This window comes from Solea senegalensis, linkage group LG15 (assembly GCF_019176455.1).
Source record: "Solea senegalensis isolate Sse05_10M linkage group LG15, IFAPA_SoseM_1, whole genome shotgun sequence".
In the NCBI taxonomy this organism is placed as follows: Eukaryota; Metazoa; Chordata; class Actinopteri; order Pleuronectiformes; family Soleidae; genus Solea; species Solea senegalensis.
The window spans coordinates 7,539,592-7,559,802 of record NC_058035.1 but is presented as its reverse complement, the minus strand read 5'-3'; the positions used below and the strand labels follow the sequence as shown (position 1 = coordinate 7,559,802).

Below are 20,211 nucleotides of genomic sequence, written 5' to 3'. Positions count from 1 at the left end.
CCTTCCGGTCACCCATTCATGCATTTCAACTGTGCAATAGGTTTGCATGCATTTTTTAGTAGCCGCTCCCGTTGTTTTCTAGCTTCTTTTCTAATCGTCAACAACTTATGGTTCAGATGATAGTGTTTTAAGTGTGGACACAAAAAAAAACACTAATTGAATCCAAAGTCACTTCTCGGTGCAGAAGTATTTTTGTATGAATCACAACAGTGTTGATATTGTGCCAAACTTCCGTTGTTTTTTTTGTTTTTTTCTCCGAGCTGTAATGAAACACGAACTCTGATTTTTGGATGTATCATGAAATGAATAGAATGTGCTTCTATAACCAAATATGAGTAACGACTGTGTGCTTACACTTATTTAAAGATTTGTTTATCAAACTCTGAACACCAGGTTCTGGACTGGACATAAATGATCTTCTGCTCTTAGTCACATTTCATAAACTTTGGCATCGCTGTGAGTGAATCCATTTTCTCTTCAATACATGTATAACTTTTCAAACTGTTGCTATGGTTTCTTCTCCGTAATGAGGGGTGCTACAGAATTATTTCTCAATATAACTAGTGTTTTCCTTTATTCTATGTTGTCTTTTTGGCAAAATGGACACCAAGCACAAAGAAATGCATGACGACGTGGGGAGAAGTCTTACATTAAATCTACTGCTTTTTTTTTTACTTCTACACGTTACGTTTGTCTTGGATTACATTTGCATGCCTATTTTTGTGTTTTTGAAAGCTGCGTCCAGCTTCTAATGCAGATCAGATGGGACTGAATTTAGTCTTTCTTTTTCCGATTTTTTACTCCGTAGTCTCAACCGTTAATCCTTAGATTGTCACATTTCACTTTATTGTGTGGTTTTATGTAAACAGTTCTTTCTTTGGTGGGGGAAAGTGGCACATTTAATGCATGCAAGCCGTTTATTTTCCACATATTCAAAGCCACAATGCCTTGTCCAAGTTTACATTCCCTCCCGATGACCACCAGTAACCATTTTAATCCTTCTCTTGCCGTTGGTTTATAACTGCCGTGAATCTATAAATAATCATTTCTTAAGCTTTCTCTTTACTTGTAATGTCTGCCTTTTTTTGGGGGGGGGCTTTTTGACTGAATGGATTTAGTGCACTTTATCATTAAGATGAGGAAAACATCTTAAAGAACCACGAGTTAAAAAACTAACCATATACTTCATGTGCTGTCACTCAGGTGTTCCTGTCTGTGTCTTACTGTTTAATCCACTTTATAAACCAACATCACACGTTTAGAAACCGGTGTAATTACTGTACTGTACGCTCACAGTCTTGACAAAAACAAAACACTCATTGTTGGATGATTTTGTTTTAACAGTTATATGTGTGCCACAACAGAAAATGTGCACCTGATGTTAAGTGTGTTTTCGGGGGGGGTGATCATAATCTGAATTAAGTAAAAAATAAATAAAACTACTTTTTTCTTGGGCATCCCATGTCTAATTTTAAATGACTGTGCACTTCTGTTCAAAAGTTTACATTATGACATCAAAATGGTCTTACTGTACCTTCTTATGAAAGTTAATTCTACACGTCTACGATGCGGTCTACTGTTATCGTGCATTTCAGAGAGGACAGTGGTATAAGATTCTCTGAAAACTCTAATCCCATCAATGACAGGAAAAGGCTGTGAGTTTATTTTTTATTTGCCATTTTTTGATACAAGCCAACATTAAAATAACACGTTTGTGCAAATATAATCATAAAATCCACAGCTTCATATGGTTTGTGCTGCCCTAAGAGGTAGTGATTGCACATCTCAAAACCATAAATATGTCTGACAATGTACATCTATTTATTTTCATCTGTATTTGCTGTTCATACACCAGACTGCTCTATCACCTTTGGTATCTACTGACATAATTGATAATTGGTGCCGGATTTTCCAATATAATGAACAAACGTTCAGTGTATTACAATGCGGATTAAAAAGTCTAATAAATCAATCTATTAAGTGTTAAAAAAAAACCTACTTATTAATAATTATAAAAACAATAAAATTCCTTAAGGGAGCATGGTAGTGTCTGTTCACGCGTGCTTTGCTGTATTTTTGGCCCTAAGTGTCAGCGTAATGTGCCATATTAACTGCTGCTGTTGTCGTAGAAACCGATCTTTGTGCTCCACATGTAGTCGTTTAAATGTGAGTACAGGCTACAACAGTTGCTGCTGAGCGAAGTGGCATTGAAGACGCACTCTCTGTGTTTTAATGACAAGATTATTGACTGCCATTTTCTTGCGGGACCTCCAATTTCTGGTGATCCATAATCTTGATGTTCTTCTCAGAGTTGTCAATGTTCCTTAGCAAGGTCTCCAGCCTGCGCTTGATCTTCTTCTGGTCCTCCAGGGCACAGCCGATCACGATGGCCTGAAACTTTTGGTCAATGGGGACAGGCGGTGCCTCCGTCACGCAGGCTGCGTGCAGAGCCATCAGCCGCTGTCGGCTGCTCTTCATGTCGTCCAGTAGCTTTTTCACTATTTCGTCTATGATCGACGTGGCCTTCTGCAGTGCCTCCTCCTGCTGGGAGTTTCTGGTTGTACCAATAGAGATCTCCACCGACAGTGTTCGGCCCATAATACGATTTGCAGTTAAATCTAACTCCTCTCTCTCCCCTGGAAGACACAAAGCAAGAAAAAAACATTCAAACCCAGGAGCTGAACATCGCTGAATGTCGCCTTACAACAACGGGAGTTGTTTCTATGTTTCTGCCCCATTTCTCTCCCATCATCTTTGGACATACAACAAAAGTGTCTGTCCTGTTACATGCTGGGATGCTGATAGATAAGAACTGCTGAAAAATATATTTGATTGTTAAGCTTTAGCTGCAGGTTGTTTAAAAAATACTCCCATTTCAGAATCAAGTCTCTCTCCTGAGCTCTGCTTTTCACGTTATCCTCCATAATATAGATACAGTACATGTTAAGATAATAACAAATGGAATATCCACAAGGTCGTGTCATGCAGGAAACTAAGTGTTATACTTTATTATATTAGAAGATATAGTAAGTATAATAAGAGGTTATGCACTAAACAAAATAGAGGTTTAACTGACACCTGACAGAAATGTAAATGAGGTCAGGATCAATGCATTGGATTGGACAAGATTACACCACACACTTAGTGTGGACATACTTACTTGATTTGAGAAAATTGGGATTTATATGATTGATAATAACATACATTTAACTCCATTGTCAACTTAAAGTACATATCAGTAAATGTAGGGTGGGGAAACTGTATTTTTTACATCCAGTCTATTATCTGCAAATTCCAGGCTTGTCTTGGGGCGAGGTTCTTAAGGTCCACCACCCAAATATAACACAGCTTTCAAGAAACATAACCTCACTGGATCACAATGTTTCTTCCGCTGGGATAAAAGTCCCATCCCTGAATATGATGTTATATTACACTAATCTCTCCTCTCCGTTTCTAAAAGCAGTGATATCATCACTGTTGATTGGTTTATCTAGTTATGTTCCAATATATCTTTGATTGAGTCATCTATCTATCTATCTATCTGATCTTTCTATCTGATCTATATGAAGCTGTGCCGCTCTCACCGGCGCAGATGTTCCGCATCTCTTGGCTGTTCTGTAAGGACTGAATCATTTCCAGGATGCTCTCTCTTTCCTGCTCCATGGCGGAGGCTGTTTCACGTAAAGTCTCCACCCTGAAAGAAAGAAAGAAAGAAAAAAAAGGACATGAGACACAATGCAGTCACACAGGCACCAACAACATCCACCCACTGCAGAGATAACGGTGCTGTCGTTTTAAAATCACAGCACAACAAAAACAGTGACATTTAATATAGTTTTTTCAAATAAAAAAATACAATACTTCATAATGACATCCGCTTATTGTTTCGTGATCATCACGTAAACAAGTTTAATGACGTGATCTACAATATAATGCATTGAGGTGCCGGCGATCGATATTCTCTCTCTATTAATACTTGGATTCACACGTTGTGTCGTGAAAAATAACCATTTACGCGCAAACTGTACCTCATTTCCAGGAGATCCAAACTTTCCAGGAGTCTTCCGGAGCGATCAGCCATGGACAGCGTCCTGCTGAACTTGCTGCTCGGGGGTTCGTTCATTTTCGCCTGTATTTTCGCCTGAGCCATGATGTGGAATTCTGATAATAAATGATTGTTATTGTTACTCTGAAATAGTCCGTGTCCGTGAGAGGGAGTCCTCTGTGTCCTGCGCGCGTGTGCTCGGCTCTCAGCGCAGTGTCTGATAGCAGCTGCAGACCCAGGAGAACATTTCCAAACATGGACAGTAACTTCCTGCTGTGTCCTCCTGTCCACTCCTCACAGAAGTTTCCCGATCAGTCCAGAGCAGATCACTGGCTCCCAGTCATGTTGTCGCAGTTAGGGCTGCAACTAACGATTATTTTAATGATCGACTAATCTCGATCAATTGAGTAATCGTTTGGTCCATACAATGTCAGAAATTTGTGTTGATCAGTGTTTTGCAAACCTGAAATGATTTCATCTTTTGTCTACAAACCAACATGATTCAGTTTGAATGATTTCTTTGTTATATGGAGCAAAGAAACAAAAAACATTTAAAGAAAACTTGTTTTAATAATGAAAAAAATAGTTGATAATTTATTGTTGTTTCAGCCCCTAGTCATGTTGTTTGTGAAGTGAATGTTTAAGTTTTGTTTAAGCAAACTTTGATAGTAACTTTGTGGTAATAGCATGGTATTTCATTAACATCTAGGTAACAGATTAGTAAAGAGAATTACTATAGTTTAAAACAAGAGCAATGCGTTCGTACAGATATGTTTGAGAATCAAACCTGATAATTAAAAACAAAACCTTTATTTTCAATGTCTTACTGTTCCCATTACTGTATGTTCAACACAGGGTCTTGTCACCTTTGGTAGTTGTTGTTTAATAGTTATTGATCAGGACTGAAGAAGAAACTTCCTCTGTCATTTTACAACACTATTACAGTGTTATTACAATGTCTGACACAACTTGTCCCATTAAAAACTGCAGGCATTTCTAGCTGTGGTTAGTAGTCAGTATCTGACAAATTCTACAACCGGGAGGCTTCAGTCTCAATTGTTACACGAGCGCAACAGCAACCTCACTGCAGTGTGCTGTGAACACCATGTTTCCATGTGTAGCACAGGAGGATAATGCCTCTCCGTTGCTGTTGACTTTAAATGATTCGGCTCTTCCGTCACGTAACCCTCAGTATGGCAGCACTTAAGAAGCCTGGTGCGTGCAACACACTGGAGTGTAATTCGAGACGCTGTGGTCACAAGTTCAGCCAAGGCATCTTGCAGTGTCATCAATGCCATCTATAGCACATGCTGACACACAGTGGTGTTGCGTCTTTTCAAAACAAGAGGACAATTAATTAACAGCTAAAAAAACAAAAATTAAGGAAAGGTCACAACCAACATTTATTCAATACTTTCTCAACACAAATATAGTGTAGAAAACATTTGAATACAATGTCAATGAAGAATTGTTAGCTTTTGAGCTGTTAGAACTCCACAAGACTTCTTTTAAGGGCTTCTTCCATCTCTGTGAATAAAAATTAACAGATTATAAAGGGTCTTTGTTTAAGAGAAAAATGCACCAAAGCAAATTGCCACACTGTAACAAAACTGAGAAACTCTGATGTCTTTTAATATGCATATTGAAGCATGTCATTAGCATAAGTAAGTGCGCTTATATCCTGAATTAATACATTTGTATTCTTTTCCACTTCACCTGCTGACTCTCTCACTTCTTCTTCAACCACAGACAGCTCCTCCTTCATTTCCTCATCCGAGTCACCTGTAGGAAATGACACAAGCATCCAATTAAAATCGGCATTCATTTTTAAAAACATTAAAATGTTTGACCCAATTAAGTCATTGTACAAGTGTACAGCAGTGTGTGTGTGTGTGTGTGTGTGTGTGTGAGGCATGTGCTGAATCTTAATGTTATAAATAGTTCAGTCAGTTACATATAGGCTCCGTCAAGCAATATCATCAGACCCGACTGAGGGAGCGCTTGTGTGTATATGACAACAACGCAGGGGCGGGAGGAGGCAAGAAGCGTAGTCAAAGTACTGAAATATTCACTTCTGAGACTTTTCATGGACACGTCTTTGTGTTTCTGCTGCCTCGGTCTGTCTTGACATAAAACGAAAATGCAGTTGCAATGTGATAATACAAATGAGCACTGTGTGAACTCATTTGATAATCATTCCATTTAACATTTGTTTGTATTTAAAAGTTACACACTAGTTTTACTACACTGCATTTGCTCATTCAATGGATATGTGATACACACTGTCTATGGACTGCATATAGACTACATTTGTGTCCCTGATGCTCAAAAACTCCCTTTGTTTCCTCTTCACTCTCAATATTAACAGAACTAAATTCGAAACGTAGTAGACAATTAATGTCACAAGATGTGAAATTAACCGAATTACCATTGTTTTCTGCGTTCATCTCCACAGCGTCAGGTGTGTCTGAAGTGGAAGCTTCTTTGACTTCTTTCTTGCAGGTCCAGGAGCTGACACAGGGCTCCAGCGTACAGTGACGGGAGTGATGGTGATCATGGAAGTTTGGCACACTCTCGAAAGTCTCTGGGCAAACGTTGCACTCTATTTCGAAGGTCTTGTCCAGGTTCAAGGCGTCATGTTTTGTGTGGACGTGAGTCTTCATTTGTGCGTAGGACGGCGTGCAGACACCACAGGGAGCGCACACATATTGACATTTTTTGTCGGCGGCCAGATTCTTCATGCACTGCGTGTATGTGGCTTTCATGTCCTTGGTGCTCTTTTCTGAGCTCATGCACGGACATGTAAGCCGTCTAGCTCTCTCAGCAGCTGCGGGCTGAACGACGACGACGTCGTCCATGCAGTAGTAGTCCTTGCTGTGCAGACTCTTGTAATGCTCCAAGAACTCCTTTTCAGATTCGTACTGCATGCTGTCACAGAGGCCGCAGAAGTGGGAGCTCTGTATCTGCCCATCGTGCTCGTTCATACAGTGTCGACGTACAGTGGACTCTTTAAAGAACTTCTGAGGGCAGTGTCCACAGATGAACCTCTGAAAGCTGTGACTGCTCAGGTCACTGCAGTGTTTTTGTACGGCTGCTTTGGAGTCAAAGACGTCCTCACACATCCGACACATCCAGGTCGGCTCTGCTTTCAAAGAAGATGGCTCTACCGTGTTCTGCTGGATGATGGACTTGGAGGATGAAGAAATGGAGACGTCATAGCTGGTGGAGGGCTTGGCTTCGATGACTGGGGCAACGTCCTGGGACACCTCTTGTTCAGAGTAGTAGGTGTGTCCACTGTGGGCCTCTGACACATGTGACAGGATATCTTCATACCTGGGCATTTCCACTTTGCACTTGCGGCAGAAGTAGAGAAAGTTGGACAGATGGGCTCCCCCGTGCATGCGACTCATATGCAGACGGGTAATTGAAGATTCCATCATGTGTTTGCCACACACACCACAAAGATGGAAAATCTGGTTTGCAGCCAGGATATGGTGTCTGGCTGCAGCCTCCTCTGAGAATGACAGACCACACTCGCAGGACCATGCTGTCGCAGTGCTGCTGTTCACACTCGGATCAAGTCGCTGTCGTTTGCCTGTAAAGTTTTCACAATCACTTTTATTCCGCGTTCTTTTGTGAACGGGTGCTTCCCCGTGTGGCGCTTCAGCCCACCGTGTGACCTGACCTTTATCAAACCTGCAGTGCTGAAGAAGTGCTTTCTCCATTGTTTGGTTGATCTCGACGTTGTGCTGAGTTGATTCTTTGTGTCTCTCAATTTCGGCTTGGCTGAAGAACATTTTACGGCAGACGAGGCACTGCCCTTGTACTTGCAGCTGTTTCATCACCTGCACTATTGACTTGTCAGCCTTGACCACTGCACTGCCTTGTCTGCAATGCACACTGATAAAAAAATAAATGGAGATAGTCAACATTACTTTGACACACTAACACACAAACATGTAAAAACAGAGCGCATGTCTCAGTAAAACTTACTTGAAGTGTGCTTGAGCTGTCTGATGTGATATCAGCACTTTGTGACATAAAGAGCATCTGACATTGAACCCGACGTCCTTGCACAAAGCAACAAGACGGTTCTTAACATACTGTGGGACAGCAACTGGCTGCGGTCTTGCTCTGGACTCTGAGAGTGAAAAGGTACAAGCGATCTTATTTATGCAGAACAGCCCAAGCCTTTCATTAGTAATAAGAGAGTTGGATGTATGAGGTGAAGATAAAACAATTCAACAAACCGTTCATAGGGAGAGTCTCTGCGAAGTGGTTTCTCGCTGACATGTGCTGAAGGCAGTCCTCTTGGCAGTTGAACAGGAAGTAGCAGGCAGGACAGGCAAAACCAACAATCATCTGATAGGTCTGAGTGACGCTGTGAGCATCAGCACTAGATGAGGATATCTGCAGTTCAAAAGATTTGAGTCTATACTTAATATGCCCATAAATAAACGAGTGACCTGTACAAATCTAACATTCACACAGCAGGGATTTGAGCGTATAAACCTTGGACTCCAGGTGTTTCTTCCACGCTTCTTTGGTCTGAAAATGCTGACCACAGGCGACACAGGCAAACAATTCAGGTGGACTTCCCTTCAGGTGGATAGTAGGATCACAGGGAGAATGATCAAACCTACGCACAAGACATTGTATGTCAAAATATGCCAAGAAAAAAATGGTTTACATAATATACCTTTAGTGAAAGAAGTAAGATAACGAGACTACCTTTTCAAGTGCCCGGCAAGGAGGGATGTGTGGTCAAAAACACGGCCACAGTTAGTCACTGGACAAACGTGTCTAGTGGAACCGATTCTGGGGAGAAAGGCAGGTGTGTTTCTTCTTCTTCCAGAACCTGGACCAACTGTGCCAGGTATGAGATCAAAGTAAAGTTACAGTTTTAAAGTAATAAGCTTCAAGAAGAAAAACAATGTCAGTGATAGTGATCCCGATTACCTGGCATGTTTAACCACATGTCTACACAGCGCTTGGCCTCCAGACCAACTGCATTTGCAGAATTAAAAGCCAACTCTTGTTGCCCATGAGCTTTTTGTAGCATTTGTTTCTCCTGAAAAAAGGACATAAAGAGATTTTCTTTTTAACAAATTCCTCATAGAAGTGATATAAATTGTCAGAAAGTATCATGTATCAAATACACAGCTATTTTTAAACTTGCTTGTTCTCCATTCTGCCCACAGGGTGGCACTGTTGATACTACACCTAACTTCTGTTGACCCCAAATACCAAAGACAGAACCCTCAGCAATTCCTACTGACATTTTTAAGTTAAAATTGGAGTAAATATTAATCATATTACATTATTAAATAAAACAAATAATTATGAAAGTGATCACATCATTCCTATTTTAGAAAAATCCTGCAGGGATAGAGTAGACATATTTTTTTTTTCTTGTTTTAGATATGTACTGAACACAGGTAAATTTTTTGGATGGATGTTATGTTTCAAAAGGGATCTGGACAAGGCATTCAAATTACATTGATATATTATTGAACCTCTGTTGTGTTGACTATGAAAAAAATTATATCACAACACATATTGTTATTGAATTACTGTCCAGTTAAGAGTAAGAAATAAGTCATTTTACTTTCAAATGGTAATACAGTGCAATGATGACAGAGATTTCTCCTGAAAGCAAATGACTAAGCAACAGATGATATCAGTTTACCTTGAAAGCTCTACATTTATCTGCTCGTTCCTTTTTCTCTCGCTCCACCCTATTCGCTAGTCTGTCCAGTGTAGATGTAACACGTGCTTTCTGGCGGCTGATTTCATCTTCACACTGTGATACAAAAAGACGGAACAGTACTTTCATAAATCTCTAGTCTGGACACTTAATATCCAATCAGAAAAGTAGTGCTCTATGTATCTACTCACCCCTCCTGCAAATGAAGAACATCCCTCATCCTCACTATCACTCAGCAGATCAATACATTCCAATACTGGCTTTGAAGGGCCCTCCTGAAGCAAGTACAAGACACCATGCCATTTACTGTTATGAAACACACACAAGGTGACTTCTGTCTGAATCGCTGCTACAGTCATAAAAATACATGTGTGGAGCTTATTTTATTAAGCAAGTCAAATGTGATCGGGATAATTCAAGATTGGGCTGCAACAATTAACTGACATCGACCAATTGTACACGTGATTACCAGTGTAAATCTGTAATTTAACACAACTAGTTGATTAATTGCTAAATTAACTGATAACTAAATGGAACAATTAGGAATGTATGCAAGTTAACATCATTTAACCACTTGTTTGACATGCACCACTTACTGACACAAACTCCACTTCTTCTTCTTTTTCTTCCACCTCATCTTCGTCTGTTTGAGCTGGAGAAGACATTGATCTGTGGGGATAATAAAAAAAGGAGTAATGAACGTTCTAAAAGCCCTGACATAAAAAGTGTGCAGTACAAATAAAACAAACAGGCAAAAACTACTTCAACAATAATGTTCATTGTGATTTTGGCATCAGGCAGTCAAAAATATGTAAATGTTCTCCTCAGTTCAATCAAAGTAAATAAATATCAGATCAGACATGGGGGCTATTTAAGAAATTCAACCAAACACTGAGAACAGCATCCTAGGCTCAGCTACTACATAAGTACACATCCCACACATGGTGATGTAAGTTTGCTTAAATGACAAATAGCAGCTAGGAAAACAATCACGACGTACTCCAATGCAATGCAAGTCAATTCAAGTGAATTGTTTTTATAATCCAATATGAGGGCAGAAGATCCCTTCCTCCCCTTTCCCCTTGAAATTGCAATACACTCCTCCTCCTCCTGTGGCAGCACTGAGCGCCGGGCAGCTGAGCAGCAACACTAATGGACACGCGAGAAAGATGTTAACGCGGCAGAAAAGTGGTTCATGGACGAGCTGAGATAAGTTTTTTAACACAGAATGTCATCATGTGTAATTCCACAAAGGTAACAACTTGTACTTTTGGTATTTTAAACTCGTTTTACATTCAAACGAGAAACATTCCAGTCTGTTGCTTAGTGATTCCACCTGTCACCTGAAAGGTTTGCGTTATTACAATCGGCGTGCATTGTTACTTATTACATATTATATTCAGCAACTTAACCAGTAGCGATATCTTAATATTTAACATTCAGCAACCCATGTTCCAAACGTTCAGGCTATGCTAACATTAGCTCTCGGACGTGGACAGTTGTGACGGCTTAATTCCACTTAACTGCGGTTGTGTGTGCACGTTATAGTTTCACGTAGCATTAGAGTTAAGCTTAGACGTTTGAAATCGAGCTGAATGACGCTGGGTATAATATTACCTGCTAGTTTTTCCACTGACGAGGGTGGCCGCTAGCAACCAACGTCCAAAATCAAAATAAACTCAGCTACAGCCTGGTCTGACGACGTCACTTAAGGTTTGTAGCGCTCGTTTTCTACGCGGAATCGTCCAGGGGGGACGGCGTTATTGGTTAGTTTTATGGCTTGTCAAACAAACTGCATGGTTTGACCATAGTTGACCATAGTAAATGTGTCACTAGCTTGGACTCTGTACTATGGTCTCCCACTTAGAAGCACATGTTTCTGGCCCATGCTTTTATGGGACCCCGAGTACAATTTGATTTGATTCTCCCTAACACAATACTTGGATATTGTCAAAGAGTTCGTTTCTATGCGGATTTGTGGTTTACTCATAATGATCCTGAATGGGGAAAAAAAAAAATTAATATACATTTTTGAAATATTGCATTTTTCATTTGAGAAAGTTGGGAAAAATAGCATATTAATAAAAGCTAAATGCATTTCAGTGCAATGCAAACAGATTCAGCAAAAACATCCATCTAGTTTCAACATTTCAATCATACCCTGGTCCCAGACTCCTAGACTGGTCAGAAAGCTGTTAAATCCCAGGTTTGAATGTGGGTTTTTTTCACCAGGAGAAATATTCACTCCTAAAGCGTCCTTCTCTTCTTTTGATGTTTTAAGGCGGTTGGCAAAGAACGATGTGGCACATTACCGCCACCATCTGGTATGGGTTGTGAATCACAATGTTAGCAATTCTACTATTGCTTATAATAATAAAAAAAATACTTGAATTTAAACTTTGAGTGTAATTTCTCTTTCTCTTTGATATTGTTGACACTGAGTTAAAACAACTGTTTCCTCCTGACTACAGTGATCACATCTGCCTGTATTATGTTTATTGTGACATATAATTACAATTCACATGAGCTTTTATTGGTTTCAGCTCTTCTTCTTCTAATAGGGTTCCGACAGGCTCTATGCAAGATAGCATGATGCTGCCCTTGTCAGGCAGGGGGTAACTATTAGTCTATTCTCACAGACAGTCCAAATGTCCAAGATCTAAAAGGTGTTTGAACAACTGTTGCCTTTCACTTTTATATCTGTGAAACTACAGTGTCCCAGTCTCTGTCTGGACAGGACAACATCATCTCTTTGCCCAGATTTGATCGTCCATCACTTGTTTGCAAAGTTTTGCAGAGAGAAATGATGCCTGTCTTAGATGCTCTAGTTTTTTGTTACAGATACTGAATCATTCTCTTTTCCCCAATGGGACTGGTCTCAGCTCTCTCGGCGTCTGTGGGAACAAGACCTGGGTAAGACCTGAACTTTGGAGCGATCGTTGCTTTTGAAAACTTGTGATATTATCAACTCTTTCCTGCATCGGATCATGTAAACAATGGATTTAATGATACCAAAGTAAAAGATGCAATATAGAAATAACCATAACATTATTTGTTTCTGGCACATCCATGATATTACAATTCCTACACAGAACATGTGGTATATATTTCCTTTTTGTAGCGGCTTCACTCAGATTACAAATCCAGGGAATACCTGCTATTTTTAGTGTGAGTGGCAAAAAATGGCATGAAATGGTGTTTGCACTGGCAACTACAACATTCCTCGAACTTGTGGAAATAGCAAATAGATGGGTAGCAGCAACACAATGCTTTTTTCATCACAAAGTTCCTCCTTATTTGTGTCATCAAATGTCACATTCCCCAAAATGAGATGCTTCATTATTTAACATGTCATGCACCAAGTTCACACCCAGTGAAATGCAATAAATATTTGTCATAATGTAATGATGATTGTTGTTGTTATAAATCAGTAAGTGGTTCTTTACGAAGGTTTTGTAAACCATTATTATTAACATTCTACAGCAGTGTTTTGTGCGTAACTGCCTCTGCCCGACTCTGCAGCACTTTACTGCGATGCCCTGGTGAATGTGCTGACTCTTCCTGTCCCCGTTAGGAGAAAAAAAAAAATCCACCATCAAGATAAATAAATAAATAAATAAATAAATAAATAAATACAAACTTGCGTCCCTGCTGAGTCATGCGTTGAGCCTCGCAACAATGATATCAGTAGTCTGCGCTGTCTTGTTCTGACTCTTGACGCGGTTTGCAGTGCATTGCTTGATGAATATGAGAGCTGGAGTGTGTATAATAGTCATAATAGAGGTTTGGATGGTGCTTCAGAGTAGAGACTGTGCTGTAGTGTAGTGTTGAAGCGGCAGCAGAGAGGAGACAGCTGCTGTCTGAGGCTGCGGCTCATCCTGTCCTACATCTCGCCTTAGGATGATCGCTGCGGCGTTTTTGGTGCTGCTCAGGCCCTACAGTATTCAATGTGCGCTGCTTTTACTGCTGCTTTTGCTCGGGACCATTGCAACAATTTTGTTTTTCTGCTGCTGGCACCGCAGGCTGCGTAATGGAAAGCATCCAATGAAATCTGTCCTCTCCGGACGCTCCAGGAGCCGCAGTGAGTATCAGGCCAAATCTGTACCGCATGTGTATACATATATATATATATATATATATATATATCTCCAACCTGCCTGCACTTCACCATGTCATCTCTGAACATGAACGCATCATGCACTGTCTGTGTTTATCTTCTGTCAAGTGTCATAGTCAGTCAGCATCTCCTATGTCACCCGCAGTACATCAAACACCACTGCAAATGTATAGAACGGCATTTAAACCTCATTTAAAACATGTTAAAGTATTCAATCTATTGAATTATATCTGACGCGTTGCTGTTGATCGCGTCACTTCACTCTTTCATCTGTTTTCTGCCCTGTATAGTTGGCTTGCGAACGCACCATTTTCGATCTGAGGTACGTATAGGATAAACTTTTTTTACATAATGGACTGGAGTCATTGACATTTACTCCCTGGAGGAACGATTGTGTTTTAAAATGTAAATGAAATGATATGTGTATATATATATCTCTCTCTCGGGGCACCATATTATGTGCGCAGTCAGTGCGCATGTGTTATCAATAAATAGGTGAGTTTGCAGTTTCATACGCTCGAATGTGAGTCCAGACTCTGGAACGTTCTTAGAAACAAACGCAACAAGGCTTGGAAGTGCATGAAATCAGAGTGAGCCGGTAGAAAGCGGCTGAAATGTGTGATTCATCATGTCTCATGTTTTCTTCCACAAATGCGTCAAGGAGAGACTCAGTCTATGTCGGCTTCCGTTTTGCTGTTTTCAAAATAAAACTGGTGTTTTAAAGCCTGCAAAACTTGTTTCCTCTATTCATTTGCAAAATGTTCTATGTAAGAAAAGAGATACAAACTGGAACCAATTATGAATAAAGTGAAACAAGAGTGTAAGTGAAATACACTAATCAGCCATCACTCCATGGTTAGTCAGTGTATATTAAATTACCACCGCAAATATCTCCTCCTAAAATAATAAAACAGCTTATGTAGGTAGTTAAACTTCCTGGTACATGTAGTGATAGTAGTTTATTCTAATCTCTTTAATATTAGGAGCATTTAAAGTAGAATTGTATTTCTTTTTGAATTGTATTTCTTCCTTTTTTGATTCTCAGTGGTTCTAAAGTTCTTAAAGATGAGGGTCCAAGGTGAAGGTATTGAACCACAGGACACAGAATCCCTACCGGATCAGTGCTGTGTAGCCGGTGTTCAGTATCATGTTCAAGGACACAACAGCAGAACAGTCAACTCGATTATCATCTCCATTCATATTAAAACTAACAATAAATGGCTCTAAAGTCAAAATAAATACTCATTAGAAGGAGGTGATTGTTAGAAAAGTCACAGCATTACATTGAAATGTTTCCCTTTTCCTTCCTGTGTGTTGATGAGAGTTGCTGTGTCATCTTCCTCCCAACACTTCTCACTCTTGAATCTAGGTCACATAACAGTGCTCCTGCTGCAAAGCCCCGAAATCTCGGCATTATCATATTAGGATGAAAGCTGACATTTAAATGTGCTGCCTGCTTGATGCTTTCATTCATATTTCCCAGGGTTTCAGGCACAGCCCACGACACGCAAGAAGGAGCATACATGCTCGAGTGACAGAGGACAAACACAAAGTGGTCGAGCTTCCTGAAAGTGAACCAGATACACCCTCCAATCTAAGGAAACGCAAAGTGAAGAAGAGAGTCCTGCCAGAGTTTTACCAGTCTGTACAAGTCACGCCCACACGCAAACCCGTAGGTACCCTCTTTAACTGCTACCATGATTAATGCGGATGATTAAGTGATGCTATATTCTGCTTGCTCCCTTCTACAGGGAAACCACTGTGCCTTTGAAGCTGGTAAGGATTCAATAAGTTATGTGCTCAAGGACACAGGGCAAGAGGCTAAACCCTGTGCTGTTGATGGATTATACAGTGAGGGCTATTACATGAAAACTTACAGTGTCGGTACTTTTTTTTTATCCATTTCATATCCATTTTACCCAAATTTGAGCCGACTCACTGGGCTTCCCTGAGAAGTCAGAAATTAATCAAGCATAACATTCAACCACTAAAACAAATTTTTCTGTTCAGAAATGCGAGATCGTAATCAATAAATAATAATAATTTTGTTCAGTTTTTTGTAAAACAGTAAGTTTGAAAAATCATGTCTAACAATAATAATTATATTTTCAGGTAAAGAGCTTCTACATACTGGTGTATTAACCATTACAGAAACATTTTGATAATCACCAATGCTGTTAATTTAGGGTTTAGGCATATTATACAATGAATGAATGATGGCTGAGTACCATTTAACTTCCTCAGTTTCAGGGTGCACACTGGTTCACTGCACTTCACCTGCATGAACTGAACAGAGCCGCCGATAATGTCTACTGTGCTTTTCGCCCCCCATATCTGATTATTTCATTTTGCTTGTTGTTGTCAGTTGAAATGCTGTATACCTGTCTTCTCCAGTCAATTTGGCATGTTGATAAATTCACTAGCTTTAGTGTGAATTTGCTACACTGCTCCCAAATAAGAACAAGCTCACATCCTTTAATGTGTCTATCAGGTGCCGATATAGTGTAAAGGGACTGGACTGGAAAGGAAATATTTACATTAGGTGGTGTGAGTTACAGGGCGTAACCACATCCATGCTTTCATTGTGGCTCTAATCTGCAAATATTATGAGTACTTATTGTATTTAGAGTGATAGTTTTTGCCCATATTGCAAACATCTCCGGATGTGACTGTTGTGCGGGACTGAAAATGAGGACAAGACTACTGTATTCAAAGTGACCTGAACTTCTCAGGGTCGCTGTGTTTCAGTGTTGCAATACTGCTGATAACACTGATGTGTGGTAAATATAAATGTAATTTCTACAAGATGGAGGTTTCCTACTAATGTATCATCATAGTTTCTGATTTTTGTCAACAAAAACTAAATTATTCTAGTCTCTCAATCGTGGTCCTGGGGACCCACTGGGGAGCAGAGAAACATCTAAAACATGCAGGGCAAGATTAAGAATTGTGATTTATCCTTAACATAACTCAAATATAATGTTGATTGGTCATTGTAAAAGATAGAACTTTCACTCCCACTGTGGACTTGAACCTCTGTCCTTGCACTATACAACTTTGGTAAGTGAGCAGAAACACTTTCCCGCTATCAAACGTTCAAGTGTATTGCTGAACTGAGGGGATTGTAATTGATAAAAATATGCAATTTCATTGTTCACTACAGCAGGAGTAGCTAAAAGAAATGTTTTGATCGACGCTTTCGGTCATAGACCTCCTTTAAGATATAAACAGGCAGAAAGGTTCGCTGTGGTACACGGCTTACAAGCACCTCACCATCAGTTGACTCTGTGTGACCAAGCATCTCAAGGGAAATGTAGTCGTCAGTATAGTGGACGGCAAAATATAAGCACAGTGACGGTCATCAGAACCATAGTGTTTCTATAAATCCTTAATGTGGTCATGAACAAAAGTCATATCTGTGTTTGATAATATTGCGATTGCATCACCACAAAAGGTTTTCACTACTAGTGACTGGTTACGACAAGAGGAAGAGAAATGTTGAGTTTCAGGGAATCATGAGTGGCATGAGTTGTTGTGAGTGGAGGGTTTTTTTACTTTGTAATAAGACGGTGGAAGTGAGTGCAAGTCTGGATCAGCATGCTTCAAAATCAATCGGTTTACTGCTGTTTTCCAATGTTACTGACAAATATAGTCAAATAAGAAGTGATGATGTTTCTTTTGTTGATTTTTAACAGCAACAGCCCCAAGAGCAAAGGAATGCTGTGCAATAACAAAGAATAGGGCCTGTAATGGAGAGGATAATCACATGTATTAAGTGAATAGGGAGGGCCTCCAGTCTTTCAGTTCTAATCCCTGTACTGTTTGGTTCTTAGTCGTCTGAGAAAGAAAGAAAAGAAAACCTTTTTGCTCGGCATATTCCTTTAAAACAACTGTTAACGTTTCCCAAATTATGGAGAGTTGTGCAAGAAATCATGAAAAATTAGAAACCTGATTAAAAATCATTACGAAATGTGATGTAATGAAGAAAAGGCGGCTAACTGTGACTGAGAGCTGCTTTTATCAGCTCATGCAGATTCACTCTGACCTCTGTGCTAAATCTGAAATAGAATCCAACTGCTATTTAAAACCTTAACATTTATTTTTCTTTCACTCTGTGTGAAGCTTGTCTGACATTCCTCGCATCCAAATGTGTCTTTTTTAATATTGCCAAGACAGGATTGTTGCAATCTATAGGCCACATTTTGAAATACTGTTTTTATAATTAAGCAAATAAAGTGTCAGCAGAGAGGTATTTCAAACCCCACCCTTTTGCTTTTCCGTCAGGTTGTGTTTGCCTGGATTAGTCCCGTTGCTCAATCTCAGGTGTGCCGTGGTGCAGCAGGAAACTGTCGTTCATTTTTGTTTGTCCTATGAGCAACAGTTATTTTTGCGTTTCCACCCAAGATTGAAAAACCTCTACGTGTATTTACAAAATAAGATATTACTGGACAGTATGAGCAGGCTTGGAGCCATAAGGGGAAATTCTTTTTGGCCATTGATCAAGTCAGGCCACGTGTCATTCCAATCTAATTAATCCAGCCTATAATTTCACTGATCCAACCAATATTTGTGCCAAATACAGGCACAAAGGAGCAGGTCATTGAATCATGGTGTCACCAATAGGAAATCATTCTACTCCCTCCGGTGACAAAATTACCAAATTTAAATCCCATTAAATACCCATTTAAATCATTAAGCATTTAAATAATCACAATCCATTTGTTTTGCAATTCATTTTTTTAATAAATGTATCATGTTTTTACATGTATCACTCTTTCTTTGGATTACATGTTATACCCTATGTTAAAAGGAGATGCATTTAAGTGAGGACGACAAAGAAATGGCTCCCAGTAAGCTTCACTTGATATATAACAATGTCACAAATGTTCTGTGAAGCTTTAGTTTTCTCTAAACCAGGACATCATGTTCTATTGAAGAAGAGCTGAAAGTCGCGATTGAGACCAGACTTCCGTTTAAATGGAATTCCTTTTACACCCCTAATTATTATTCATCTGTGTATAGGTGAAGGCAAAGTCACGCATAGAATATCAGAGGTGGGGGACTTGAGTCACGTGACTCGAGTCAAGGGCTTAAGACTTGCTTGACAAACGTTGGTAAAAGAATTGACTTAAATTTGACACTCATGACTTCAGACCTGATTTAGACGTGAGTAGAATGACTCGAAATGACTTGACTTATGCAATATTTACATCTTCTCAAATATGTAGGGGTTAATGTTACAATTTGTTTTTGAAATGTGGAAAACACTGGGTGTCTTGCGTACAAACCTGGCAACCGAGCGACACCAACACCACTACGTGAAATTCCATTCCAGCCCTTCAAATCCCTCAAAGGAAGGTAAGACAGGAAGTCAGTTGGCTGATGTTGTAACAAATTAACGCTAGTTCACCTGCTGTGCCAATCTCAGCTCACATAGGGCGTTAGGCGGGTCACACCCTGCATAGTTTGCCAGTCCATCACAGGGTCACATAGAGACAAACACCCATTTACTGTCACATTCACACCTCTGGTCAATTTAGAGTGTCCAAGTTACCTAATCCCCATGTTGCATGTTTTAGGACGCAAACTCCATGCAGAAAGGTCATTGTTCTGACCATGTTGTGAACCCAGGTCTTAAGAAAATTACAATGATGATGTAAAAAAAAAAAAAAATACCGTTCCCTTTGATAATCGCAATTCCGGTTAAAAATAATCACAATTAGATATTTATTAAAAAAATGTTCAGCCCCACTGGCCACCTCAGGAACAAGAATACCTTAGTTCCGCCAGTGGCAGCATCACCTTTTGTGCAGGATGGTGCTACACCGCCGTCACTGTTTTGTTGGCTGTCGGGAGTGTGACGCGCAGACACATGCAGGCGGCTCTCCCATCACAGTGGAGCTCTGCCTCGCCCACACACACACACACACACACACACACACACACAGAGAGAGAGAGACAGACGGAGCGCACCATCTCTGCTCAGCCCTCTGGAGATCTGACATCACCTCACATCCTTAATGCTCCGATAAAGGACGAAGTCGTGGTCGGACGGAGCATCACTCAAAGGGCGTGGCGCTGTGGAAAATTGACACAGGGAATGTGTGACTGATCCGTGGAATCTTATAACGCTTACGAATAGGATTGTTTTTCTTCTTCCTCCTCTCATCCAGCTGCATGACAGCTCCCCATGTATACAGTGGTAAGTCTTACTGTTGACCTGGCGGGGGAGCCATTCACTATTGATTTCCACATTTCCTTTATAGGACTCAAATGTGTTATTGTTGTGTGATTGTTGTGTGATTGTGAGCTCGCGGCTCATGTCACGGAGCGTCAACACCT

General features: G+C 40.1%; 3 protein-coding genes across 11 annotated transcripts in view; 1 reads left to right on the top strand and 2 right to left on the bottom strand.

Moving 5' to 3' along the window:
• Positions 1 to 1,609: 1,609 nt before the first annotated feature.
• On the bottom strand, positions 1,610 to 4,351 carry bag2 (BCL2 associated athanogene 2). The gene is made up of 3 exons (XM_044045646.1): positions 4,029 to 4,351; positions 3,585 to 3,694; positions 1,610 to 2,636 (listed from the first exon to the last, which is right to left on the bottom strand). Exons 1-3 carry the CDS (start codon positions 4,148 to 4,150, stop codon positions 2,242 to 2,244), a joined length of 627 nt encoding a protein of 208 aa, XP_043901581.1. The 5' UTR covers positions 4,151 to 4,351; the 3' UTR covers positions 1,610 to 2,241.
• Positions 4,352 to 5,424: 1,073 nt separating this feature from the next.
• znf451 (zinc finger protein 451) lies at positions 5,425 to 12,005 on the bottom strand. 3 transcript variants are annotated; one of them, XM_044045325.1, is made up of 13 exons: positions 11,370 to 11,701; positions 10,349 to 10,421; positions 9,944 to 10,027; positions 9,735 to 9,848; positions 9,005 to 9,116; positions 8,777 to 8,912; positions 8,558 to 8,684; positions 8,296 to 8,455; positions 8,039 to 8,186; positions 7,731 to 7,945; positions 6,474 to 7,640; positions 5,762 to 5,827; positions 5,425 to 5,572 (listed from the first exon to the last, which is right to left on the bottom strand). In XM_044045325.1, exons 2-13 carry the CDS (start codon positions 10,415 to 10,417, stop codon positions 5,532 to 5,534), a joined length of 2,439 nt encoding a protein of 812 aa, XP_043901260.1. In that variant the 5' UTR covers positions 10,418 to 10,421; positions 11,370 to 11,701; the 3' UTR covers positions 5,425 to 5,531. The 3 variants fall into 3 exon arrangements, with proteins under 3 accessions (XP_043901260.1, XP_043901259.1, XP_043901258.1); XM_044045324.1 differs by lacking the exon at positions 11,370 to 11,701 and adding an exon at positions 11,913 to 12,005 and having other exon boundaries at positions 6,474 to 7,945; XM_044045323.1 differs by having other exon boundaries at positions 6,474 to 7,945.
• A 419-nt stretch (positions 12,006 to 12,424) lies between these two features.
• The window catches only part of dst (dystonin), a 96,100-nt gene continuing 88,313 nt past the window's right edge, over positions 12,425 to 20,211 (top strand). For 4 of the 7 annotated variants that reach the window (XM_044045320.1, XM_044045316.1, XM_044045318.1 and 1 more), the window contains exons 1-3: positions 13,439 to 13,833; positions 14,160 to 14,191; positions 15,353 to 15,541. In XM_044045320.1, coding sequence (XP_043901255.1) covers positions 13,653 to 13,833; positions 14,160 to 14,191; positions 15,353 to 15,541 — 402 coding nt within the window. In that variant the 5' untranslated portion in view covers positions 13,439 to 13,652. Of the gene's footprint in view, positions 12,666 to 13,438; positions 13,834 to 14,159; positions 14,192 to 15,352; positions 15,542 to 20,211 lie in introns of those variants that run through there. The other 3 variants (XM_044045321.1, XM_044045317.1, XM_044045314.1) reach the window with 2 other exon arrangements.